The 20429-nt window shown below is 49.1% G+C and overlaps 1 protein-coding gene across 1 annotated transcript in view; it reads left to right on the forward strand.

The window, feature by feature from the left end:
- Positions 1–20429, forward strand: part of SLC15A5 (solute carrier family 15 member 5) — a 394335-nt gene that overhangs the window by 357220 nt on the left and 16686 nt on the right. Inside the window, exon 8 of the mRNA XM_086938942.1 lies at positions 1255–1363. Coding sequence (XP_086795068.1) covers positions 1255–1363 — 109 coding nt within the window. The remainder of the gene's footprint in view (positions 1–1254; positions 1364–20429) is intronic.

The following is a 20429-nucleotide window of genomic DNA, read 5'->3' on the forward strand; positions in this document are numbered from 1 at the left end:
CCTCAGAAAAGATTAAGTGGACCCTCTGGGATTCAAACCTGTGCCCAGCAGGTCAAACACAGATTCCTAGAGCTGATGTATAAGTCCACTGTGCCACCAGAGCAGATGATTATTTGTAAATGTGTGCATAGTATTTAGTAGTGTGGGTATCAAAGGGTTTTTTTCATTTTATAAGACAAAGGACAGATCAGACTGAGATTTATTAGGTGCTATTTGTTGCATTGCTGAAAGCGAAGTTTCTAGCCCCGTTACTACAACAGGGGTCATGTAACCCTGTCTGCCCTGGGACTCTTTGACACAGATTCCTGTCAGTTATCAAAAACACCTATTTGATTGTCACTGTGTACTGGTGAAGAGTTATGATTGTTTGGCTACCAGGACCCTTACTTATGAGCGGCAGACCCTGATGTAGAGGTCTGGCCCGGGACCAGGGCCCGGGACCTTGGGCTCAAAATTCCACGGACCTGATAATTCTCGCCTCGGTGCCTATTCCAATCATGGAGTCCCACTCTGCAACTCTGGGCAATAGCTTGCTTAATCTCCACAACGGCCCCACAATGCTAAGGATGCCTGGCCTCCACCTTGGGGTGCCCAGGAGTGGACGCCTCACAGGGAAAGCCAGGATGGGTTCCACAGTGGTATTCGTACAAGCGCCTTGAGACCCTTGCGGGTGAGTAGTGCGCTATACAAGTATCAAGTTACATTTTTTTTACATTTACTCCCTTGATTTCAATTGCTGTCCTGCTTTGTCGAACACAAAAATTCAATTAATACAGCTAAGAATGAGGAAATAAAATAGAGTATCATTCTGCTATTGGGCATTTGTGTATCATCTTTTCTGCAATGTTTGATCTTCAAGGGCAACTATGGAATCGGGTTATATTCTTGGTATAGTGTACTGGACGGGGGACACAACTGGATGTTTGTGGTTTTCGGATCCTGACATTGACACAAGCTGATTGGTTTATTCAGAAGGTCAGTGTGCCATCTGTAAAACTCTTTGCATACTAAATATTCCATTGGTTTTATTTCTGGTAAGGCTGACTCCCCGTTCCATCCTTCCAAAGGCAATAAATGTAAAATAAATGTCAAAATGAATAGGAAATACCAGCCAACCCCATTAGCTATTAATGAAATAATGTATGTGATCACTTAAGAGGCTGGAAATCATCAACAAACAACGCAGGTAAATTTGAATTATGGAGTTTCTTGGACTCGGGCTTTTAACCTGATTGCATTTTTCTCCATTAACAGGGAGCTGGTTTCCAGGATTTCTTGCGGATGGTCACTTGGAGAGATTCTTCTTCTTTTTAGCTTCACTAATGATTTTGAACACTTTGGGATTCTGGAGAATATCACACAGGTTGAAATTATTGCAATAATCTTTGATTAATTATGGTTCAGTTAACAATGATACAAAATATTTATTTGACAATGATTGACAAATGATTTTCGAAAGCAAGGGACTCCACATTGCACTGACAACACTGTTTGTTTCGGTGAACAACACTTACAACGCAACTTTTACATCGCAGAGCCTTTACAGCGCAACCATCACAACGCAAACAATTACAACGCATTGCTCTGGGGGGCGCTCTAGGATAGGGAATAGGTTAAATTACTATCCAATAATCTTCCCTAGTGTCCACGGGGACTGGAGTTGGAATAGTAAATTAAACTATTCACTATCCAGCGCCCCAAAGCACTATGCGTTGTAATGGACTGCGTTGTAATAAATGCGTTGTAAAGGCATGCGATGTAAATGCATGCATTATAACATCATACATCCTTTGTTTCTGTTTGTTAACATTTCAATAGACATTTTACTAAGCACCAACAGTAAGGAAACATTGATTGTGTATTGGCGTTGAGTTACTTTGAAGGAAAGTTTGAAGGAAGAGAGAGTGTCACTATTTAAATAAAGCATTTCAAATAGTCAAAATAGTAAGCATTGATACCATATCCACATCATATAAAATTCACATGCATATTTCCATATAAAATCCATACAATAGAATTCCCAACATACTCAGCACTTTGATGTGTAACCCTCAAATCTCAGAACATCTGAAACCCAAGCTTCCCTGAGGCACTAAGGGCCTCACTCGCGGAAGACCGCCAGCTGCTCCCGGCAACAGTCGTTCTTTGGCAGCGGCGTAGGAGCGCCATAATGTAGCATGCTCAGCAGGACTGGCGCAGTCCCGCTGAGCATATTTCAAGTTCCACCAACAACAGCCATTTCATGGCGGAAGCCCTGCCATGGAAAGTCCGGCGGTGGAGGAGCATTGGGGGTCCCATGCACCCCCGCTATGGGAATACATTCAGGGGGGCACAACATGTGCCACCTTGTCTGTATACCCCAAAAACTTCCACCATGGCATGGACGTCACCGTCCTTGCCGTGCTGGAACTTTTTTGCTGTTCCCATTGCGGTGCTTGTTTTCCAGGCAGCGCCATGCGAAATGGAAAGGACTATCTGTTGTATTGCGAGCTGTCCTTGCGCCGGTTTGGCACTGGCCCGAAATCTCTGGTAATGGTTCACTGCTGCTATATCAATATGGCTGTGTCATATTCTGACCACAATCTTTTAGTATAGCCAAGAGAAAAAATAGGACTTTCAATAGAAAATGGAGGTTTTAAAATATTATATTGATGTGCCTTTTAGGTTTAACTCTTTTTATTGGAAAACTGCACCTGGAAGGCAAGTCATACAGGGTAGAACGTACAACATCAGCAGCAATAATATACATGAGAAAGGTACGGATAGTGCACGGGGAAAGCTTTATGAAAGTCCAGTCCTCATTAGATCTGTTGCTGCGTTGATCTGTAAGGAAAGAGTGCAACGTGCCATCCAGGTGAAGACACCCTTACTCCCTCCCCCCAACTTTCCAAACCCCCCCTCGTCGCCCCCCCGTCCAGTGCTCAAGTCTATCTCCCCCTGTGTCGTCCCATCAGGCCTCAATTCGGAGTCCCGTCTTTTCCCTCCAGCATTAGACCTCGCCCTCCGGTGTCATGAGGCGTAACAAGCGGAGGTACCGTAGGCATGTAAGTTCTCTGAATTCTGTGATCAGTAGAGTGCGGAATGGTTGCCATAGCTCCTCAAATTGATCTGTGTCTCCGGCTAGTGTAAGGGACATCTTCTCCATCCCCAACACCCCCCATAGCCGGTGAAGCCAATCTGTAGTGGAAGGGATGGTCGCAGTGCGCCAGTGTATCAGGATGTTTTGGATTGCTGAGCCGAGGGCGATGGCAATTTGGCGTCCTCTTCGAGAGAGTAGGGGGTATTTTAAGCAATTGGGGAGCCTGAGTATGATGTAGGCAGGAAAGCGGGGCAATTCGGTGTGAAAGTGTGTATCTACGTCATCAATCACTTGTGTCCAATATGGTTGTATCAGGGGGCAGTCCCATAGAATGTGCAGTAATGTGCCCAAGTGTCCGCAACCTCTCCAGCAGTTCTTGTCTTTGCTATTGTCCATTTCACTAATGCGTTCTGGCGTATAGTACCAGTATGTGGTCACCTTGGTTAGTGTCTCAATCAGCCCTGAGTGGTATGCCGAGTGTCGTGCTCGGTAGGATATTTGGCTCCATTCTTTGTGGCTCAGGGTCCTGCCCAGTTCTCTCTCCCAACGCTCCCTTACCATATTGTAAAGATGGGTTGATTGTGGTTGGAGGAATTTGTAAATGTCAGATATGAGTTTGGTGTCCGAGGTGCGAGAAAATAGCCATCTCTTGTACGGCCGGAAGAGTCGATCGACCGTCTCCCTCACCTGTGGCTGTAGGGCCCAATGGCAAACCTGAAGGTAACGCATGCGTTCCGTTTCAGGGAAGTTGTATTCTTGTCGGAAGAGGGGGAAGGGGAGCACCCCCTCCGGACCATAAATGTGGCAGAGGCAGCGGCATCCTGCTGACCGCCAGTGGGCGTAATCTCCCTTCGCCATGCCCGGGGTGAAGTCTGGGTTGTCGATTAGAGGTGTGAGCGATGATGGGAAGGTGGTGAGATCGTGTACCACGTTAGTGGCATCCCACGCTTGCAACGGGACCCGTGTGAAGAATGAAGCGTAGAGATTAGCCGGTCGGGCTGCTTTGTGAAGGAATGGGATTTCCTGAAGTGGACGTCCCGCTATCGCTTGATCCTGGAATAACCAGGGTTTCTCAGACTCCCACCTGCTCCATTTTACCAAATAACGCAATTGCGCCGCTTGGAAATACTTGCGTAGGTCCGGTATTCCTAACCCCCCTTCTTCAGGGGAAAGCATGGACAGGGCCCTTCGCATCCTCGGCTTCCGGCCCTGCCAAATGAAGCGGGTGAGATCTGCCTGCGTTTGCCGGAGCCATCACATGGGTGGCTGAAGCAGCAATGCACGGAAGAGGTACAGAATTTGAGGTAGAATTGTCATCTTGACAGCCGCAATTCTGCCCAGCCACGAGAGGGGAAGGCTTCTTCACCGATCCAGCTCCCCGCGAACCTTCTTCTGGAGTGTAGAGGTCAATTGGATCCCTAGGTAGGGCACTGCCTCCGATGCCCACTGGAGGGGAAAGGCGGTCTGCAGGTATTCCCTGGTGGAGGGTGTCAGGGAAAGGTCAAGGGCCAGTGATTTATCAGCCGCGAATTTCTCTAGTTCCACAAGGCTTGTGGGGAGGGCCGTCCGTGGGTTGTCAAGTGTGAGCAAGACGTCATCTGCGTAAAGGCTAATGGTATGTGTGTAGCCACCGAATTTTATCCCTGTCACAGTGGTGTTTTGGCGGATCCTCTGGGGTAGTGGCTCCATATAAAGGGCAAAGAGCAGGGGCGACAGAGGGCAGCCCTGCCTCGTGCCCCTCTCGATGGGAAAGCTCCGGGAGCTGTAGCCGTTAACTCTGACCACTGCTGTAGGAAATGTATAGCAGTTAAAGATAAAGGTTCTAAATTTCGCACAGATGCCAATTTTCTTCAAGACCATCTCTAGGTACGGCCAGTGGATGCGGTCGAATGCCTTTTCGGCGTCAAGCGCCAGTAGCATACGTTCCCCGGGGATTCGGGAGGTCTTCTCAATAAGGTGAGTGACTCGTTTGGTGTGGTCGACCATCTGGCGGTCCGGTATGAATCCCGCCTGGTCTGGGTCTATGAGGCCTGGCAAGTGGGGGTTCAGGCGGGCCGCCAAAATGGTCGTGTACAGTTTGAGGTTGATGTTCAGTAGCGAGATGGGACGGTACGAGCTGCATTTAGATTTGTCTTTCCCTGGTTTGGGGATGACTGAGAGAGATGCCCGGAGGAGGTCTTGGGGGATAGCCCCTGGTTCTGAGAAGGTGTTAAACAGACTGGTGAGGATCGGGGCTAAAATAGTGCAGAAGGACTTATAGAAAAGACCTGTGAAACCGTCAGGTCCCGGGGCTTTCCCCGGTTTGAGTTTAGCTATGGCTGATATCACTTCCTCTATGCGGATGTCTCTGTCGAGGTATTCCGCCTGCGAGGGCTCCAGGGAGGGGAGCGCTACCGAGTCTAGATACTCGGCTGCCGCCCGGCCGTCGAGACAGTCCCCGGCGTAGAGGGAGGTGTAGAAATCTCGAAACTTGTCCGCTATCTCTACATCTTCCGTGACCCTCGCTCCATCGGAGCGGGAAAGCTCTTTCACCGTCTGTTGGTGTCGCAGGACATGGAGTCTGCTTGCCAGCAGCCTACCGCACCTGTCCCCTCCTGTGTAATAGGCATGTCTCAGCCGTAAGGCTGCGTATTCCGCCCGGTCTGTATCCAGTGCGGACAGGAGGTGTCTGGCCGTTTTAAGCTGTTTCCAAATCCGGGGGGCTCCCATCCGCTGGTGGATGCGTTCCAACTCCCGCACCTGTTGGGTAAGTTCGTCTCGCTTGAGCTGTCTATCTTTATTCTCCGCAGCGGAGATGGCTATAAATTCTCCTTGGAGCACTGCCTTCATGGCTGCCCACTGTGTCGCCTGCGTTGTGTCACCGTTAGCATTGTGTGACTGGTAGTCGTGGATTGCGTCCTGAATGTGTTTTACTACCTCTTTTCTATGTAGTAAAGTGTCTCAGAGGTGCCACACCCTGAGTGGATTTGAGGTAGGTGACAGCGTGAGAGTGGTGGATATCCAGCGCATGGTCCGAAAGTGAAAGCACTCCTATCTCTGTCGAGGTGGCTAGTGTGCAGACCGGGCCAGAGGCTAAGAGGTAGTCCAATCTAGCGTAGGTCTTATGTGCGTTCGAGTAATAAGAGTATTCTCTGTCATTGGGGTGAGTGCGGCGCCAAAGGTCATGGAGATCTAGCTCAGTGAGTCGGTCTGTGCAGTTGGTGGAGAAAGTCCCGGTCTGGGGAGAGCGCTGCGCTGACCTATCTAATACTGTGTTAAACACCATATTGAAGTCCCCCCCCAGTATGATGTGTCTGTCTGGGGTGGCGGTGATGTCTGTCAGGGCAGAGTGGAGGAAGCGTTCTTGGCCCTCGTTGGGACTATAAATGGACCCAATGGTGAACAGTAGGCCTCCCAGAGCAAAACAATACGCCAGTAGCCTTCCTTTCTGTTCTGCGCATTTATGTAAGACTTTACCTTTAAATGCCAGTGCTACTAAAATCGCCACTCCACCGGTCTTATTGGGGCCAGAGGAAAAGAGCTGAGTGGGGAATTTTCGGGACCGTAATCGGTGGCAATCACGCATCATCAAACGCGTTTCTTGCAGAAGGCAGATGTCTGCCCGTGAGCTTTCTAGCAGGGACAAGATGGCACACCTTTTGACAGGATTATTGAGACCCCCCACATTTAGGGTTAGAATTTTAAGAGTGGTAGGTGGCATGGTGTCAATGGGATTCGAACTGGCTGGTTAGCACGCCTGATGAGGTGTGAGACGTCAGGGTCCGGTTACGAGCATTGTGTGTAGAACGGAGCACTGGACAACCCACCCCAACCCTCCCTCACCTGGAGCCCACCCTTTCCCCCTTCCCAACCAACCCCACAAAACTTCCCAAACCCCAACAAAGCCCTCCCCCACACCCCTGTTTGCCACCCCAACCTCCCCGGAACAACCCCTGAGAAGAGAACTACTCATAGTCTCGGGCCTAATTGTGCATAGCGCAGGTCCATAGCAAGTTATTATAGAGGGTACCGTGGCAGCGGCCGAATCGGTGGCTCCCTGACCCATCCCCCCAGGCAGAGCTAGAGTGTAAAGTTATACCCCTGGATAATATTGTCTTACAGTTTGGTCGCTGTGTTATCCGCTACTTCTTGCACAGCCTCCTCCTGTTCTTGAGCGGCTGTGGCAGGATCAGGTTTTGGGATGGACCTCGGGGATCGCCTCCGCCGCACTGTCTGCCATCCCTCCCCTGGTCGCCGAAGGGGGCCATCTTCTGATCTGCTCGGGGATGCATCCCTGGATCCTGTTTCCGTCGGCATGTCAATGTTCAATAAAGCACAAGTGTCGCGGAGTGACTTGAGTTGGTGCAGCGATCCTTTCCACCTAAAGATCAGACGAAACGGGTGTCCTCAGGAATAGGGTATTCCGTTGTCTCTCAGAAAGTTCATCGCAATCCGGAAGGATTTACGTTTCTGCAGGGTGATGGTGGAGAGGTCTTGAAAAAGGGCTATGGGCTCATCCCGGAATTGAATTGGTTGCTTTGCTCGGGCCTCTCTCAATATACGCTCTTTCAAGGGGGAAATCCGGGAGGAAGGCCAGTATGTCTGGGGAGGGGCGGCGCTCTTCGTGCCATGCCGACCCTGTGTGCACGGTCGATCCGTATCTCAAACTCCTCAGACTCCCCCAGTATCTCTCGGAAGAGGTCCTGCAGATATTCGACCATGTTGTTCCCCTCAGACTTCAATGGGACTCCCCGGACCCATATGTTGTTCCGCCGAGAGCGGTTCTCAAGATCTTCTGAGTGTGCCTGCAGGTCCACTTGCTGGTATTGAAGACGGAGAATGTCATGTTGCAGCCGCTCTACCTCCATGCTGCGGGATTGGTCTGCCTCATCCACCGACGCCTCGCGCTCGCCCAGGCCGTCTAGGTCTCGACGCAGCTCCCGCTGTTCTCCTGCCAATTCCTGTTTCAAGGCTTGGAAGTCATCCCTCAGGGTGTTAAAGAGGGAGGCTAGGAAGGCTTTGGTGATGGGAGCGGTCTCATCATCCTGTCCCTGGGGGCTAGCTGGAGTCTTCGGGGATGCCGTTGTCTGGGACTTCTCCCCTTTTGGCGCGCTTTTGTGGAGAAGGTCCACGATATTACGGGTCCCCTTGCGTCCTGTGTTTTCCATGTCGCCGGTGTGTGGAGCCTTAGGAGCCCCGACGTGAGGGCCCAGGAGGGCGCAGGTGGCACTACGGTGACGTTTGGGGGTAGCTCCTTGTAGGGCCGGTAAGCCGGCACGTGGTCCTGCGTGATCGGGGTGCTTGGAGGTCGTCCGGTGGTGAGCCGGGTCTGGGCCGACTAGCAGGGCCTGGCGCAATGTCCAATGGGAGGACCAGTGGGGCACCTTGAGTCGGCGTGATGGTGATGAACGCTTTATGTTCGGGTTGATGTCTCCGCTGGGCCGTAAGGGTCTGCTACCTTTCCGCTTGCTTGTATGGGGTATGGGGGCCCCACCTCTAAGTTCGAGTCCCCGGCAGCCGATCTCCGGTAGCGGATTTAGGTTCTGGGGGAGTCCTGCCTTGATAAGATCCCTGCTTGAGGACCCCCGCACGGTCCGTGGGCGCGGTTGTCAGTGCTTCTAAAGTGGCTGGGGAAGTCTGCTCCACAATCTCCCCGGGCCGATAATGGCGCTCCGAGCCCAGCCGTCAGTGTCCTCCCAACGCAGCCCCAGATCGGTGTTCGCCGGCTCCAGCTCCTTGTCCGGGGGCAGGTGGCTCCACCAGGTTCCGGGGGCGTGCAGGGTTGTCCCGCCTCAGTCCTCCCGGGTGCTGCCGCGGCCTACTTGGGTTGTGGCCCGGTCCGGCACCCTCGTCGCTGCACCCCTTGCTCACCTCTGTGTAGGCTCAAACTGTCAGCGGCGGGGGGGGGGGGGCTACTGCTCTCCTCGCCGGGGGTCTGAGGATTCCTCGGGTGGTTCCCTAGAGCCCGAGGTGCGAGAACAGTCCTCCGGCTCCGGTCTCCTTCCGGACTAGGCCCCAAGCCGGGGGCTCGAGTGGTCTAGCTGTCCGTGCTGTCGTTGGCTGGTGCGTCTGCCTTCCGTATCGGCCAGAGATCCGCTTTGTGGTCGCCGGTTTTACACTGGAGGCATCGGCGGATGCCGCGTCTGTCCCCTCCGACCGCTCTGTCCCGGGTCGCAGGGCTCCGGACTCACTCCTGGTGCCGAGCGTCCGCGGCCGCCATTTTCTTCGATGTTTAGCGGCAGGAACTCCTGGCGGGTGTAGTGACGCTCCGGGAGGCAGCGCAGTCTGGATCTTCAGCGGGAAGGTACCGGTAGCAAGCGTGTCGACCCCGGTTATAGAAACAGCGCTTTTGGGTTGTCTCACGCAATTATAAAAGGGCTTTGGGGTTCAGGGCCGGAGAGCCTCGTGGAGACACGTCCGATCAGGCCGCCATCTTGGCCACGCCCCTCCTGATGTGCCTTTTAAATGTTGAATGTACATCTGTGTTGCAGAAATGGTTTCCCTATGGCCTAATCAACTCAGGCCACCACCGAGTTCCTAGTACCCATATAATTTTCAGATCTCGTTAAGCAATAGAACTTCTAATAAAGTAAACAAATACATATATTCATGAATACCAATAATGAGACAATGACTTATCTCCCTTTTCTGGACTTGCTCGTCAGAATTCCTGAACATAGAATATATATATGTATTCAGTTGTTATGCAGAGGCTTGAGCTTATGAACAAAAAAAAAATATATATATATATATAAACTGCATTTACACTGCTATAATGGATTAATAGTACGCACATGTGATGGGGATACTGTCTGTGACCAACGTATGATCTCTGGATATCGCAGACCATACTTTCCCTATATGGACTCCAACTGTCTGTGCATGTTTCATGTACTTGTCAAAATGGAAGTTTTTTTTTTAAATAAACATAAGTTTAAAAAAATATATATATACATATTTATTCAGTGTTTAAACTGGAATTTGTGCATCCACGTCACAAAACCCAGCATTGCCTATAGCAAAGCACACATACCAAGATACATTTGAAGCCATGGGGACATTTAACGAACATGTAAAACTGTAAAACTATTCCAATTGCGTAGCTATGCTTGCGTATCAGACTGCAACAAGTTGCAAAATCGTTGCAGTTACCCAGGAACTCCCTTGTTTCTGGTAGACCATCATCCCTTATCACCTGTCTAGGGATGGCTGAAATACCCTTTTCCTATCCATGATAAGGTGATTCAAAACTGTGGGTAGTTTTGCCATTTCAGTTTCATTTTCTCTGTTCCCAGTAGAGGAAAAGCTGTTCTGAGATCAGGAAAAGGGGTGATTTACAAAATTCCTTTAGATCGACCTATTTGGGGATGTGGAGATTTGAGCATGACCTTTCAAATTTTGTAACTATTCCATTCCATTCCAAAAATCTTTATTTCGATCACAAGATCATAAAAGATATACATAGTAACACAATTTTAAAAAATACAGAATATTTCATTATATAGTTAAAAATGGATTAAACAGTAGTAGTGATCAAAATAAGTAGTAGTGTGCTGAAAATTCATGTCTGACGGGTGTCGCCAAGTCTCTTAATGCAGCGAATACGGGCATACCACATTGCAGTTAAAAATTTAGATACAGCGAATACCGTAGTTGGGGCTAAGTCTGTCCTTAAAACTCTGTAGGCGGGTAAAAATGTTCTGAATCCCAAATTTTTAAGTAAAGGTACAAGCCAATATTTCCTACTTTTCTCATAGGCGCGGCAGAAAAAGACCACATGTACATCGTTCTCCTCTGTGTGGCCGCATGCGGGACAGATTTCTGCAGGAGGGGGGCGAGACCATGATGCAGTGAAGGATGCTAAAGGGAGAGCCCCATATCTCCATTGTAGGAATAATTTCCTCGTTAGTACCGGACTCATGGCATCTAGGACACTTTCCAGTTGATAGGAGTCCTTGGTTTTTATGAAAAGGTTGGGCAATGATCCATCACGGGTGCCTTCAACAGCTCGGGAAAGCATTAGATCGTAATAGGCTCTTGTTAGCACCTTTCTGGGGGTCCTATTGCTTGCATTTGCTGGATCCGACCATAGTTCGGGAAGACCAATAGCCTCAGAAGTGTTCTTAATATAGTTCAGCCAAGGTGTTCTGGTGGCATTGGGCAACAATAGGAATTCCATTAACTACGCTCTGTAAATTGAAAGGTCTGGGCTGCTCCATAGGCATCGCCAGAATGCAAGTGGTTTGAGCCCCAACTACTCCGTTATGGGTCGGAGGCCCATGTCCAGCCTCAGGGGCAGAATTGGAGTGCTCATCGGAAGAGCGGTAATCTGCCTCAAGAATTTGTTCTCGGTGGTCGCTAATTTTGGCGATGGAATATGACCCCACAACTCGCCCCCATATATGACACCCCCCGAGCTTGCGCCTTGTAGATTTCAATAACAGGGGTGAGGGGACGGTAGGGTGATTTACTCGCTAATCTCATGGTACCACCTGCCAGCTGTGCCAATTTAATATTTGCTTTTAGCTGGTGTGCCGACCACGTTAGGTTTTCATTGAGGGTTATCCCCAGGTAATCAATTGTGTGCACCTCTTCCAAACGGACTGTGCCCAGAAGGGGGGGCGGGCAGTTAAATGGCATGGGGTTGAGGATCATAAATTTGGTTTTCTGGGGGTTGATCTCGAGTCCCCTTTCTGTGCAGAACTCTAGAAAACCATCCAAGACTCATTGTATGCCCATCGGGGATTTGGACAGCAGCAGGGTGTCATCCGCAAACATGATTGCGGGCACCCTGCTGCCGGTCAGTTTAGGGGCATCAGTGTTGGGGATCCTGGTGAGGTGCGCGATTACCCTGTTCCCAAAGAGGCAGAACAGGGTTGGTGCAAGCCCACAACCCTGTCTTACCCCTCTGCGGACGGGGAACCTTTCCGTCAGATTGCCACCTCTGCCGCACCTGACGCGCGCAAAGTTGTTATGGTGTAATCTCACCTGGATTGCCAAGATGTCTTTCGGGACATTCATCTCCTCCATGACCTGCCACAGTCTTGCTCTAGGGACCAAATGGAAGGCGGCACGCAAGTCCACGAAAACCGTGTACAAGGTGCCGCCCTCAATCAGCGCTGTCCTCCAATATAATAGGTTCAGCCTAAAAATGTGGTCGATTGTGGATACCCCTCGCCTGAATCCCGCCTGGTAAGGGGTCAAGATGTCAGTCTCCTCCATCCAATCCTGCAACCGGTCCAGGATCAGTCTACCGAAGAGCTTTTGGGATACGTCAATAAGACTGATCGGGCGGTAGTTGGCTGGGAGCAGAAGGGATCCCTTTTTAAAGATAGGAACCACCTCTGCTCCCAGCCAAGTGTCCGGGACCTCCATCTCCCTAAGGACAGCATTAAATAGCAGCATGAGGTAAGGGGCCCATATCCCTGGTTCCTGCTTATACAAGTCACCTGGTACCCCGTCGAGCCCTGGGGCTTCCCTGTTGACAACCCGGCTATAGCCACCCTCAACTCTTTTTCTGTAAAGAGTTGACCCTCATAATCAGTCACTCCCATGTTATGAGGTTCTTTCTGACCCCGTTCCTCTGTGTCGTACAGTGACTGGAAATGATTTTGCCATGTACTGGGTGCAATATTGGGCTCAATTGCAGAGGATGAGTCCTCTGTTCCATTAGACACTATTCGCGAGAATTTACTTGAATCTCTGGTGGCCAGTGTCCTTGTAAGTTCCTCCCAGTAATGTTGGTCCCACTCAACCTTGGCATTCACCAGGAGCTTCTTATTAGCCCTTCTCATTGATTGGATCTCATCCCTGGGTTTGCGCGCCTTTATTGCTGATAGCAATTTACTTTTGGAGTCCCTGCATGTGGCATTATACCACGTTTTCTTGGTTATTAGACCGGTTTTGCCCCTCCCTTTAGAAAAGAGGCCCGCCTCCAAGGTGTTGATTAGATCTACATGAATCTGGCCTAGCAGGTCTCTGTTTTCCCCTTCGCCTAATTTCTCCCCGATGGAAAATGCCCTCTCTAAAAACGGAGTAATTCTAGCGTACAATTTGGGTAACTTATCACCACTAGTAGCTAGTTTCGCCCATCTTACTCTCCTCCGATTATTCTCCAAGAGTAAACCTGGCTTGTCTCTATTTAGACCCGGTCCTGTGTCCCTAATGCCTGGAAGAATGTATTCGAGCTCCAAGGCGTTGTGGTCACTATCTCATCTGTCTATAACCTTGAAGTCAATGATTTGTGACCACAGTGATAATTTGACAAGAATGTAGTCTAATCGTGATTCGCTACCAGCTTTATTGTATGTGCACTTGCTTGGGATGTCTGATTTACAGCGCCCGTTGCAGGCCCTTAAACCCTGATTTAGGGTAAGGGCAGTTATCTGCAGGGCAAGGGGAGTCCATGCTCTTGGTGGGGGTGCCACCGTGACCGGTACCTGCCACCGTGAATCCTCCTCGCAGGAGGGTCCATCATGGAGGCCTGGTAGCGGCTCATAGTGAGAATTTAAATCTCCACCCCCAAGTACTGGCATTCCCCTGGGATGTCGCTTAGGAAAGCAGAGAGTTCCTCTATGGTGTTTGATTCACTTGCCAAGGATACAGGTCTTGAATACACGTTAACTACCACCAATTTCGGGGAGTTTGGCCACTCGAAGAGGACGGCTAATATGTCGTCTGAGTTGGTTGTTAGGGAGCTGGCCTGGCAGCCCAGATCGGATGCTACCCAGGTTGCCAGACCTCCAGACGGTCTACCCCGTCCCCCCCACTTTGCTGGTTTGGAAAATACTGCAAACCCCTGAAATGCTATTTCTTCTCGTGCCCAGGTCTCTTGGAAGAGGCATACACTTTTCGTATTAATAAATGAACCCCACTCCGGACAATCAATTTTGTTTGCCAACCCAGCAACATTTCATGAAGTCAGAGTCAAGGATTTTAAACTAATAGGAGGTGACCCTGTATCTGGGGAATTATGTTCTATAGTCTCATGGTTGGCCATACGATACGGGGGTAACTGTCCCTGCACCGGCCCAGTATTGGTATTAAACACAGCTAGGTCCACTAGGGGATGCTCCAGATCTCGGTGAGGAGTTTGGTTTCTTAGTACCCATGGAACCTGCACTTGTTCACAAGGTGTATTGACTTCAGTCCGATGGAATGGGAAATGATCCCTCCCTTGGGACTCAGACTGTCAATCGACCATTTCGAGGGTGCTATATCTTTTGTAGGTTGGGAGGTAGGCTGGATAATGCATTCTATAAAGCCCCAGGACTCCTCTCATGCCTCCCCCCCTTCCACCCCTTCTCCTGATGTTAGATTCCCATCCTATCTCCTCGCCATACGGTAAGGAGGTTTCCGGGACTCTACTCCTATAATAATATTGTTCCCTTCTCTCCCTACGGCTGCTCTCCCAGTCTTCCATCATTTTCTGATGTTGGCCCCATCTCTGATCCTCTATAGTATATAAGTTTGAAGGATAGAAGAACGAGAGAGGGAGGGCTTGGATGTCGCTACCTTGGTCATCTGGGGCCCAGGTGCAAACGTAGGAGGCTCTCTAAAGGTAACAAAAACACAGTCTCCTCGACTTGATTTTCTTGTAAAACCCACCCAGGTAACCCGTCTGACCATAGTAATGTCACTGGTGATGCCTCGTGGGAGCGGTCTGTGTATAGACAGCCAGCTGATGACTTTATTTTTAAGGGAAGGGATTGATTCTGTGGCGCTAGGTTTTAGTTCAGGTACCCCTGCCAAGATCACCGTGTAGGGGGATGCCTCTGGGGGTAAGTTGACAGGTTTAATTTTAAGGGCAACGTTTTGTTTTTTGCCTGGCGATGTTAATTCTCTATGTGTTACGATCGGGGTTGTAGTGGAGTCTTTGGGTTGTGGGATAGTATTTGAAAGTGGGGTCGGTACAGTCTGAGTTATTGAAGGGGCAATTTTTGTGTCAGGGTTGGCCGGGGGTTGAGGGATCTTATTTTGATTCGATTTCAATTGGGAGTCTTGGGTAGCAGTGGCATTGCCCTTTTTCGTCTGGATTGTGCTAGACTCGGTTCCCCTTTTGCCTTTTGGTATTTGGATCTATACCCCCTTTGACTCCTTTCAATTTGAGCTTCCTAGAGTCTGCTAGTTGGACTGTAGATTTTTCAATATTTCAATATTGGCCAACCTAGCTTCGATCTTGATCAAACGAGCCTCAAGGGGACTTAATAGGGACCTAAAGAGTGTGCCTATATCTGCCAGTGTGATGTCATCGCTAGAATTCTCCGCTGAAATATTATTTGAACCAGATGGTGTGGTCATAAGAATTATAGCTGGTGATGGAATTGTTGCACTGGTCTTATCCGGGTTGATATTAATGGTACCACCTGTAGCACCATTTTCACTAGTTGGATTTAGTTTCGGGGTTTTGCCTTGCTACCTCCCTTGTTGTGGGCCCCTTTCCTCTTTTTTTGGATAGCACCTTCCCTAGCTCCCCTTGTTAAGTCGGGGCTATTCACATTACCATTAGTTACAGCTGTGTTGGGTTCAAGTGTAGGGAGCGGTATTTCAAATGGAATTTGAGGTGTCTGGCCTATGGGCAGAGCCATTAAACTCATGTCCTCAAGGTCGCTAGGGGGCTCTATGGTGGAATCTGGGTTAGTGGGGGAGTGGCCGGGCGGTTGAGTTGACCCTCGGTCGCCTAGTACACAATTCATGGCTTCCACCCTCCGATCGGGAGTTCTGGCTTGGGCCATTGGCCCCATCGAAGATCTCCTAACCCAGTCTATTTCTTGGGAAATTCGTCTCTCCAGAACTTCGATTTCCTCAATCAGGAGTGAGCCAGCTTTAACAAAGTAATTGTCAATTGTACCTTTAGTGGCTCCAGACGCAGCCAAGGAAGATTTACTCCTGGTTTCTCTGGTGCACATTTCAATAGCTGGTTACTCCGTTCTTCGTATGGGGTAATCGGGCCAGGAGGAGGGGCCCGGTCCGGTCTCTGCCGTCCTCGAACGGCCTCAAACGGCCCGCTCTTTGCCCGGTCTTCGCCCGAGCTGCGTCCCGCGCGCGTCCCACGGTCCGCTCGAAAGTGCGGGGTTAAGTAGAGAGTGTTGGGGGCGGGAAGAGACACCAGCTGCTCTGTCGTCGTCCAGGCGCTTGGAATGCTGGGTCTCGCAGTCCCGTCCCGGTCCCCGCAGGCAGAGTCTGTTCTCCGATGTTCCTGTGGAGCCCAGCTCCTCCGATACGCAGGCAAGGCAAGTAGTGCAGGGAAGCAGTGGCAGCAAACGGCTATGCAGGCGGCACCCGTGGAGCGGGGGCCGCAGCCGCTTTTAGCCTGCGGGAGTGCTGGGGGCCGGAAGAGACACCAGCTGCTCTGTCGTCGTCCAGGCGCTTGGAATGCTGGGTCTCGCAGTCCCGTCCCGGTCCCCGCAGGCAGAGTCTGTTCTCCGATGTTCCTGTGAATCCCAGCTCCTCCGATACGCAGGCAAGGCAAGTAGTGCAGTGAAGCAGTGGCAGCAAACGGCTATGCAGGCGACACCCGTGGAGCGGGGGCCGCAGCCGATTTAGCCTGCGGGAGTGCTGGGGGCGGGAAGAGACACCAGCTGCGCTGTCGTCGTCCAGGCGCTTGGAATGCTGGGTCTCGCAGTCCCGTCCCGGTCCCCGCAGGCAGAGTCTGTTCTCCGATGTTTCTGTGGAGCCCAGCTCCTCCGATACGCAGGCAAGGCAAGTAGTGCAGGGAAGCAGTGGCAGCAAACGGCTATGCAGGCGGCACCCGTGGAGCGGGGGCCGCAGCCACTTTTAGCCTGTGGGAGTGCTGGGGGGGGGAAGAGACACCAGCTGCGCTGTCGTCGTCCAGGCGCTTGGAATGCTGGGTATTGCTTCTGGGATGCTATACAGTCAAGTGAAGCAGGAGGTCCTGTAAATGTGGGATGTATGATGGTAGGAATACTGCATGGAGTAGACTTACAAAGCTGCCGAATCACTTACTAGTTCACTGGATTAAAATGGCATCTCACCACCAGCTCATGAGAACATTCCTTGGCTTTGATAGAAACATCACAGGATGGAAGAATCAAGCATGACCATCCTGTGAAAAAGCCTGGAGTGTCTCCTGCTCTCTACTTGAAACCAGAGACTAAATGTGCTCTATCATGGTCAGTGGGCTGTACTACTGCACTGCCAGGAAACTAAAGGTGAAAGAAGGTCTCCATCCTGTGTGTGAGAACTGACCGCAATACGGGGCAAATGCACTGGATCGAATGGCATCCCTGAGTCAAGAGAGACATGGCTCTGAATAGCCTTCCTTGGAATCTTAGGATCAGTAGGAGAGACCTAGTATTCATTTATCCACTGCAACTTTGGCATTTTTTTTAGTTTAGACTCTGGAAATTAGGACAATGCTAAAATCTCCCCAAGAAAGGAGTGACCTAACATGCTAGTACTACTATTTTTGCCTGCACAGAGCTTTTTTTCCAGTGAAGATTGAGCCTATCATGGAAGAGCTGAAAATATATTTTTTTGTCTTTTGGAGTTAAGAGCTAGAGTCTTCTGCGTTGACCCATTAGAGAAATCTGGGAACAGAAAAACAATTAAGAATGAATGCAGAACTTGTTACTGACGTGAGGTGATACATTCAGGTTAGTAGTAAAGAGACCTTTCCGGGTAAAAAATCCAGCTTTGTCGGGATTCAAACATTTGGAGCAAAAACTGAAAGCTTCAGCGGGAGCTCAAGAAACGGGTTTTCACAGCTTCTGCTGGAGGAGCATGACTTCCTGTAAAAAATCTATGTGCCTTATTTAGAGTTTAGTGGATGTGGAACACTCATCTGAGCAGATGTCTTCTCTGCTGCATTAGAAGTGCTCTTATACTGAATATCTAATATAGGTATATAAAATGGTTCCACAATATCTAAAAATATAGTTTGCCAAACTATTAAAAAACATCTGTGCAGAACTTGCATTGCCAAACAGTAAAGATATTTTAACTAGCAGCAAAGCAAAGGAAACAACTGTAGCAAGAGACTAAATGTATGGTTTAACCCTTTAAAACCCACTCAACGTTCTTTTATACTTTTATCTTCAACCTTTCTGGACAGACTTAAACCAAATCGTAAAATGGCCTACTCAGAGTTCTAGCTTTATGAAAGGTTTGGCTGTAGTGATGAGCAAACTTCCCTGTGGTGTGTATGTAAATGTATGTAAATGTATGTAAATGTATAGGCATTTATATAGCGCACTACTTACCCGGAGGGTCCCAAGGCGCTTCGACCGCTGCGAAACCCTTCCTGGCTTCCAAGAGAGATGGTCCCTTAATGGGTATCTCCAGGGTGAGACCAGGCATCCCCGGCGGTCTGGTGGGGCCGTTAGTGAAGATGAGGCAAGCTAATGCCTATAGTTGCCGAGTGTGATCGCTGATCAGAGTGGGCACCGAGGCGAGAGAATTATCGAGTCCGCTGATCCTGGTCCAGAAACCTGCCGCGCCGGGAATCGAACCCTGGTCCCGGGCCGTCCTCTGCTCTCTGGTCTGCCGCCTCTAACCAGTGAGCCACACTACTTCTGGGTTGAAATGAAAGAGCAATTGTAGTTCCCACTCCTATAACTTCTACTACACCAACAGATATGCATAAATGTCACCTTACCATGTTTAGTCAGACATGTTAAAAGCCTAATTTCATGCAGATTGACTTTGTGATGGGCAAAGGGCCTGATTTAGAGTTTGGTAGATGGCCTACTCCATCACAAATGTGATGGATGTCCCAGCCGCCATATTACAAGTAGCGTTGTATATAATGTCTGCCAAACTATAAATTAGGCCCAAACTTAAAAACCAACCAAAATGCCTTTTCAATAGAAATTGAGACTTAACTATAACTGCACAGTCAATATCACCAACTGTATAATAGGCAACAATTCACCTGTTTTGTCAGCAGAATATTTACATAAATACCTAATAATTTTAAATATAAAAATATTATGGTTAAATGAAATTAGTTAAGATAAATGACACACATTTTAATTAATATAAATATGATAATGCAAGTTCCATACTCCTATACACACTTCCCAAAAAGGCATTTTACAAGAAGGTGATTGCAAAAAAGAGAGTCCACAATCTTACAAGTCATTCACAAAAACTTGGGGAGAACCATTTTTGAACCCTTGAATCAGCCAGACAAACATGTTGCCATAGACATCTTTATACATTTACATGCATGCTTTAAATTAAAATAAATAAGTAAATTCTGAAGGCTTACTACTCTCACAGGAATACTAATGGTGTCACATTGAGATTAGTGGTAATGGGGCTGTGAGGCAGTCCCTCCTTTTACTTGGTCCCCCCATTTTGTGCAAACTGGTATTGCTATTTTAGACTCTGCACACTGGGGAACTGCTGACCAGCCCAATGTGTGGCATATTTAGCTGTCCAATAGGTCTATGACATATGGTGTAGAAAATACACCAGTGGCGTGGGCGGTTCAATGTCATCTGTGGACTGAATATTTAACAACAAGGGGTGGTGATGGACAGAGTCTCTGAATTAAGCAGAATACTCTCACCCAGTCAAGAGATCAGGGCTAGATCCAACACCGTTTTTTAGCTCACTGCACCATCCCAGCTCAGAACCTGGCTATATGCAAATTAGTCTGTTCCTGTCCCAGTGCATGTTGGGAACAGGGCAAACCAAACTACCAAGCCCATTCTTACACTGGGAAGGAAACAAGCTTCTGGGGTCCGGTTTCTGGCATTTCAGCCGTCGTTGGCCCGGCTTGCTTGAATCCTGATGGTGCAATGAGCAAGGGACTCACATCTGAGTATACATGTCCTAGGCCTGCCATTGTAGCTTGTGTGTACATATTTAAACTGCCATTTTGAGCTGGGAGAATAAACATGTTGCCAGGCCTAAACCTTACTTTTTAATAGCTGTAATCCACCCCTATGGCCCTAAACAGCCCATAGGGCAGGGTTCATTATATTTAAAAAGTTGGACATGTACTTTTAAGTTTGACATGTCCTTGTAATGAAAATACCTCTATTCATTTTTCATTACTGCAAGGCCTACCTCTCCCATAGGATAACATTGGGTTACCTTAACATATTTAATAAGTGAAAACATTTGTGTGGGAGCAGGTTGGAATGTATTTTTTTGTCTTTGAGGAATTTTAATATAAAGCCCTTTTTAATGGTAAAGTCAGCATTTGTAGATCTCAGGTCTGCTTTTGACCTTGTACCGAGGGCTGGTTTATGGAAGTGCCTTTTAGATATGGGCATGCCAGCCCCTATTGTCAATTTGTTAATTAGCTTACATAGGAATACCTATGCCCAGGTGCGTTGGGGCAAACCTGGGGAGGTGACTGAAAGGTTTTCCGTGGCTAAAGGTGTTAGGCAAGGCTGTG

This window comes from Lissotriton vulgaris, chromosome 1_1, assembly GCF_964263255.1.
Source record: "Lissotriton vulgaris chromosome 1_1, aLisVul1.2, whole genome shotgun sequence".
Taxonomy (NCBI): Eukaryota; Metazoa; Chordata; class Amphibia; order Caudata; family Salamandridae; genus Lissotriton; species Lissotriton vulgaris.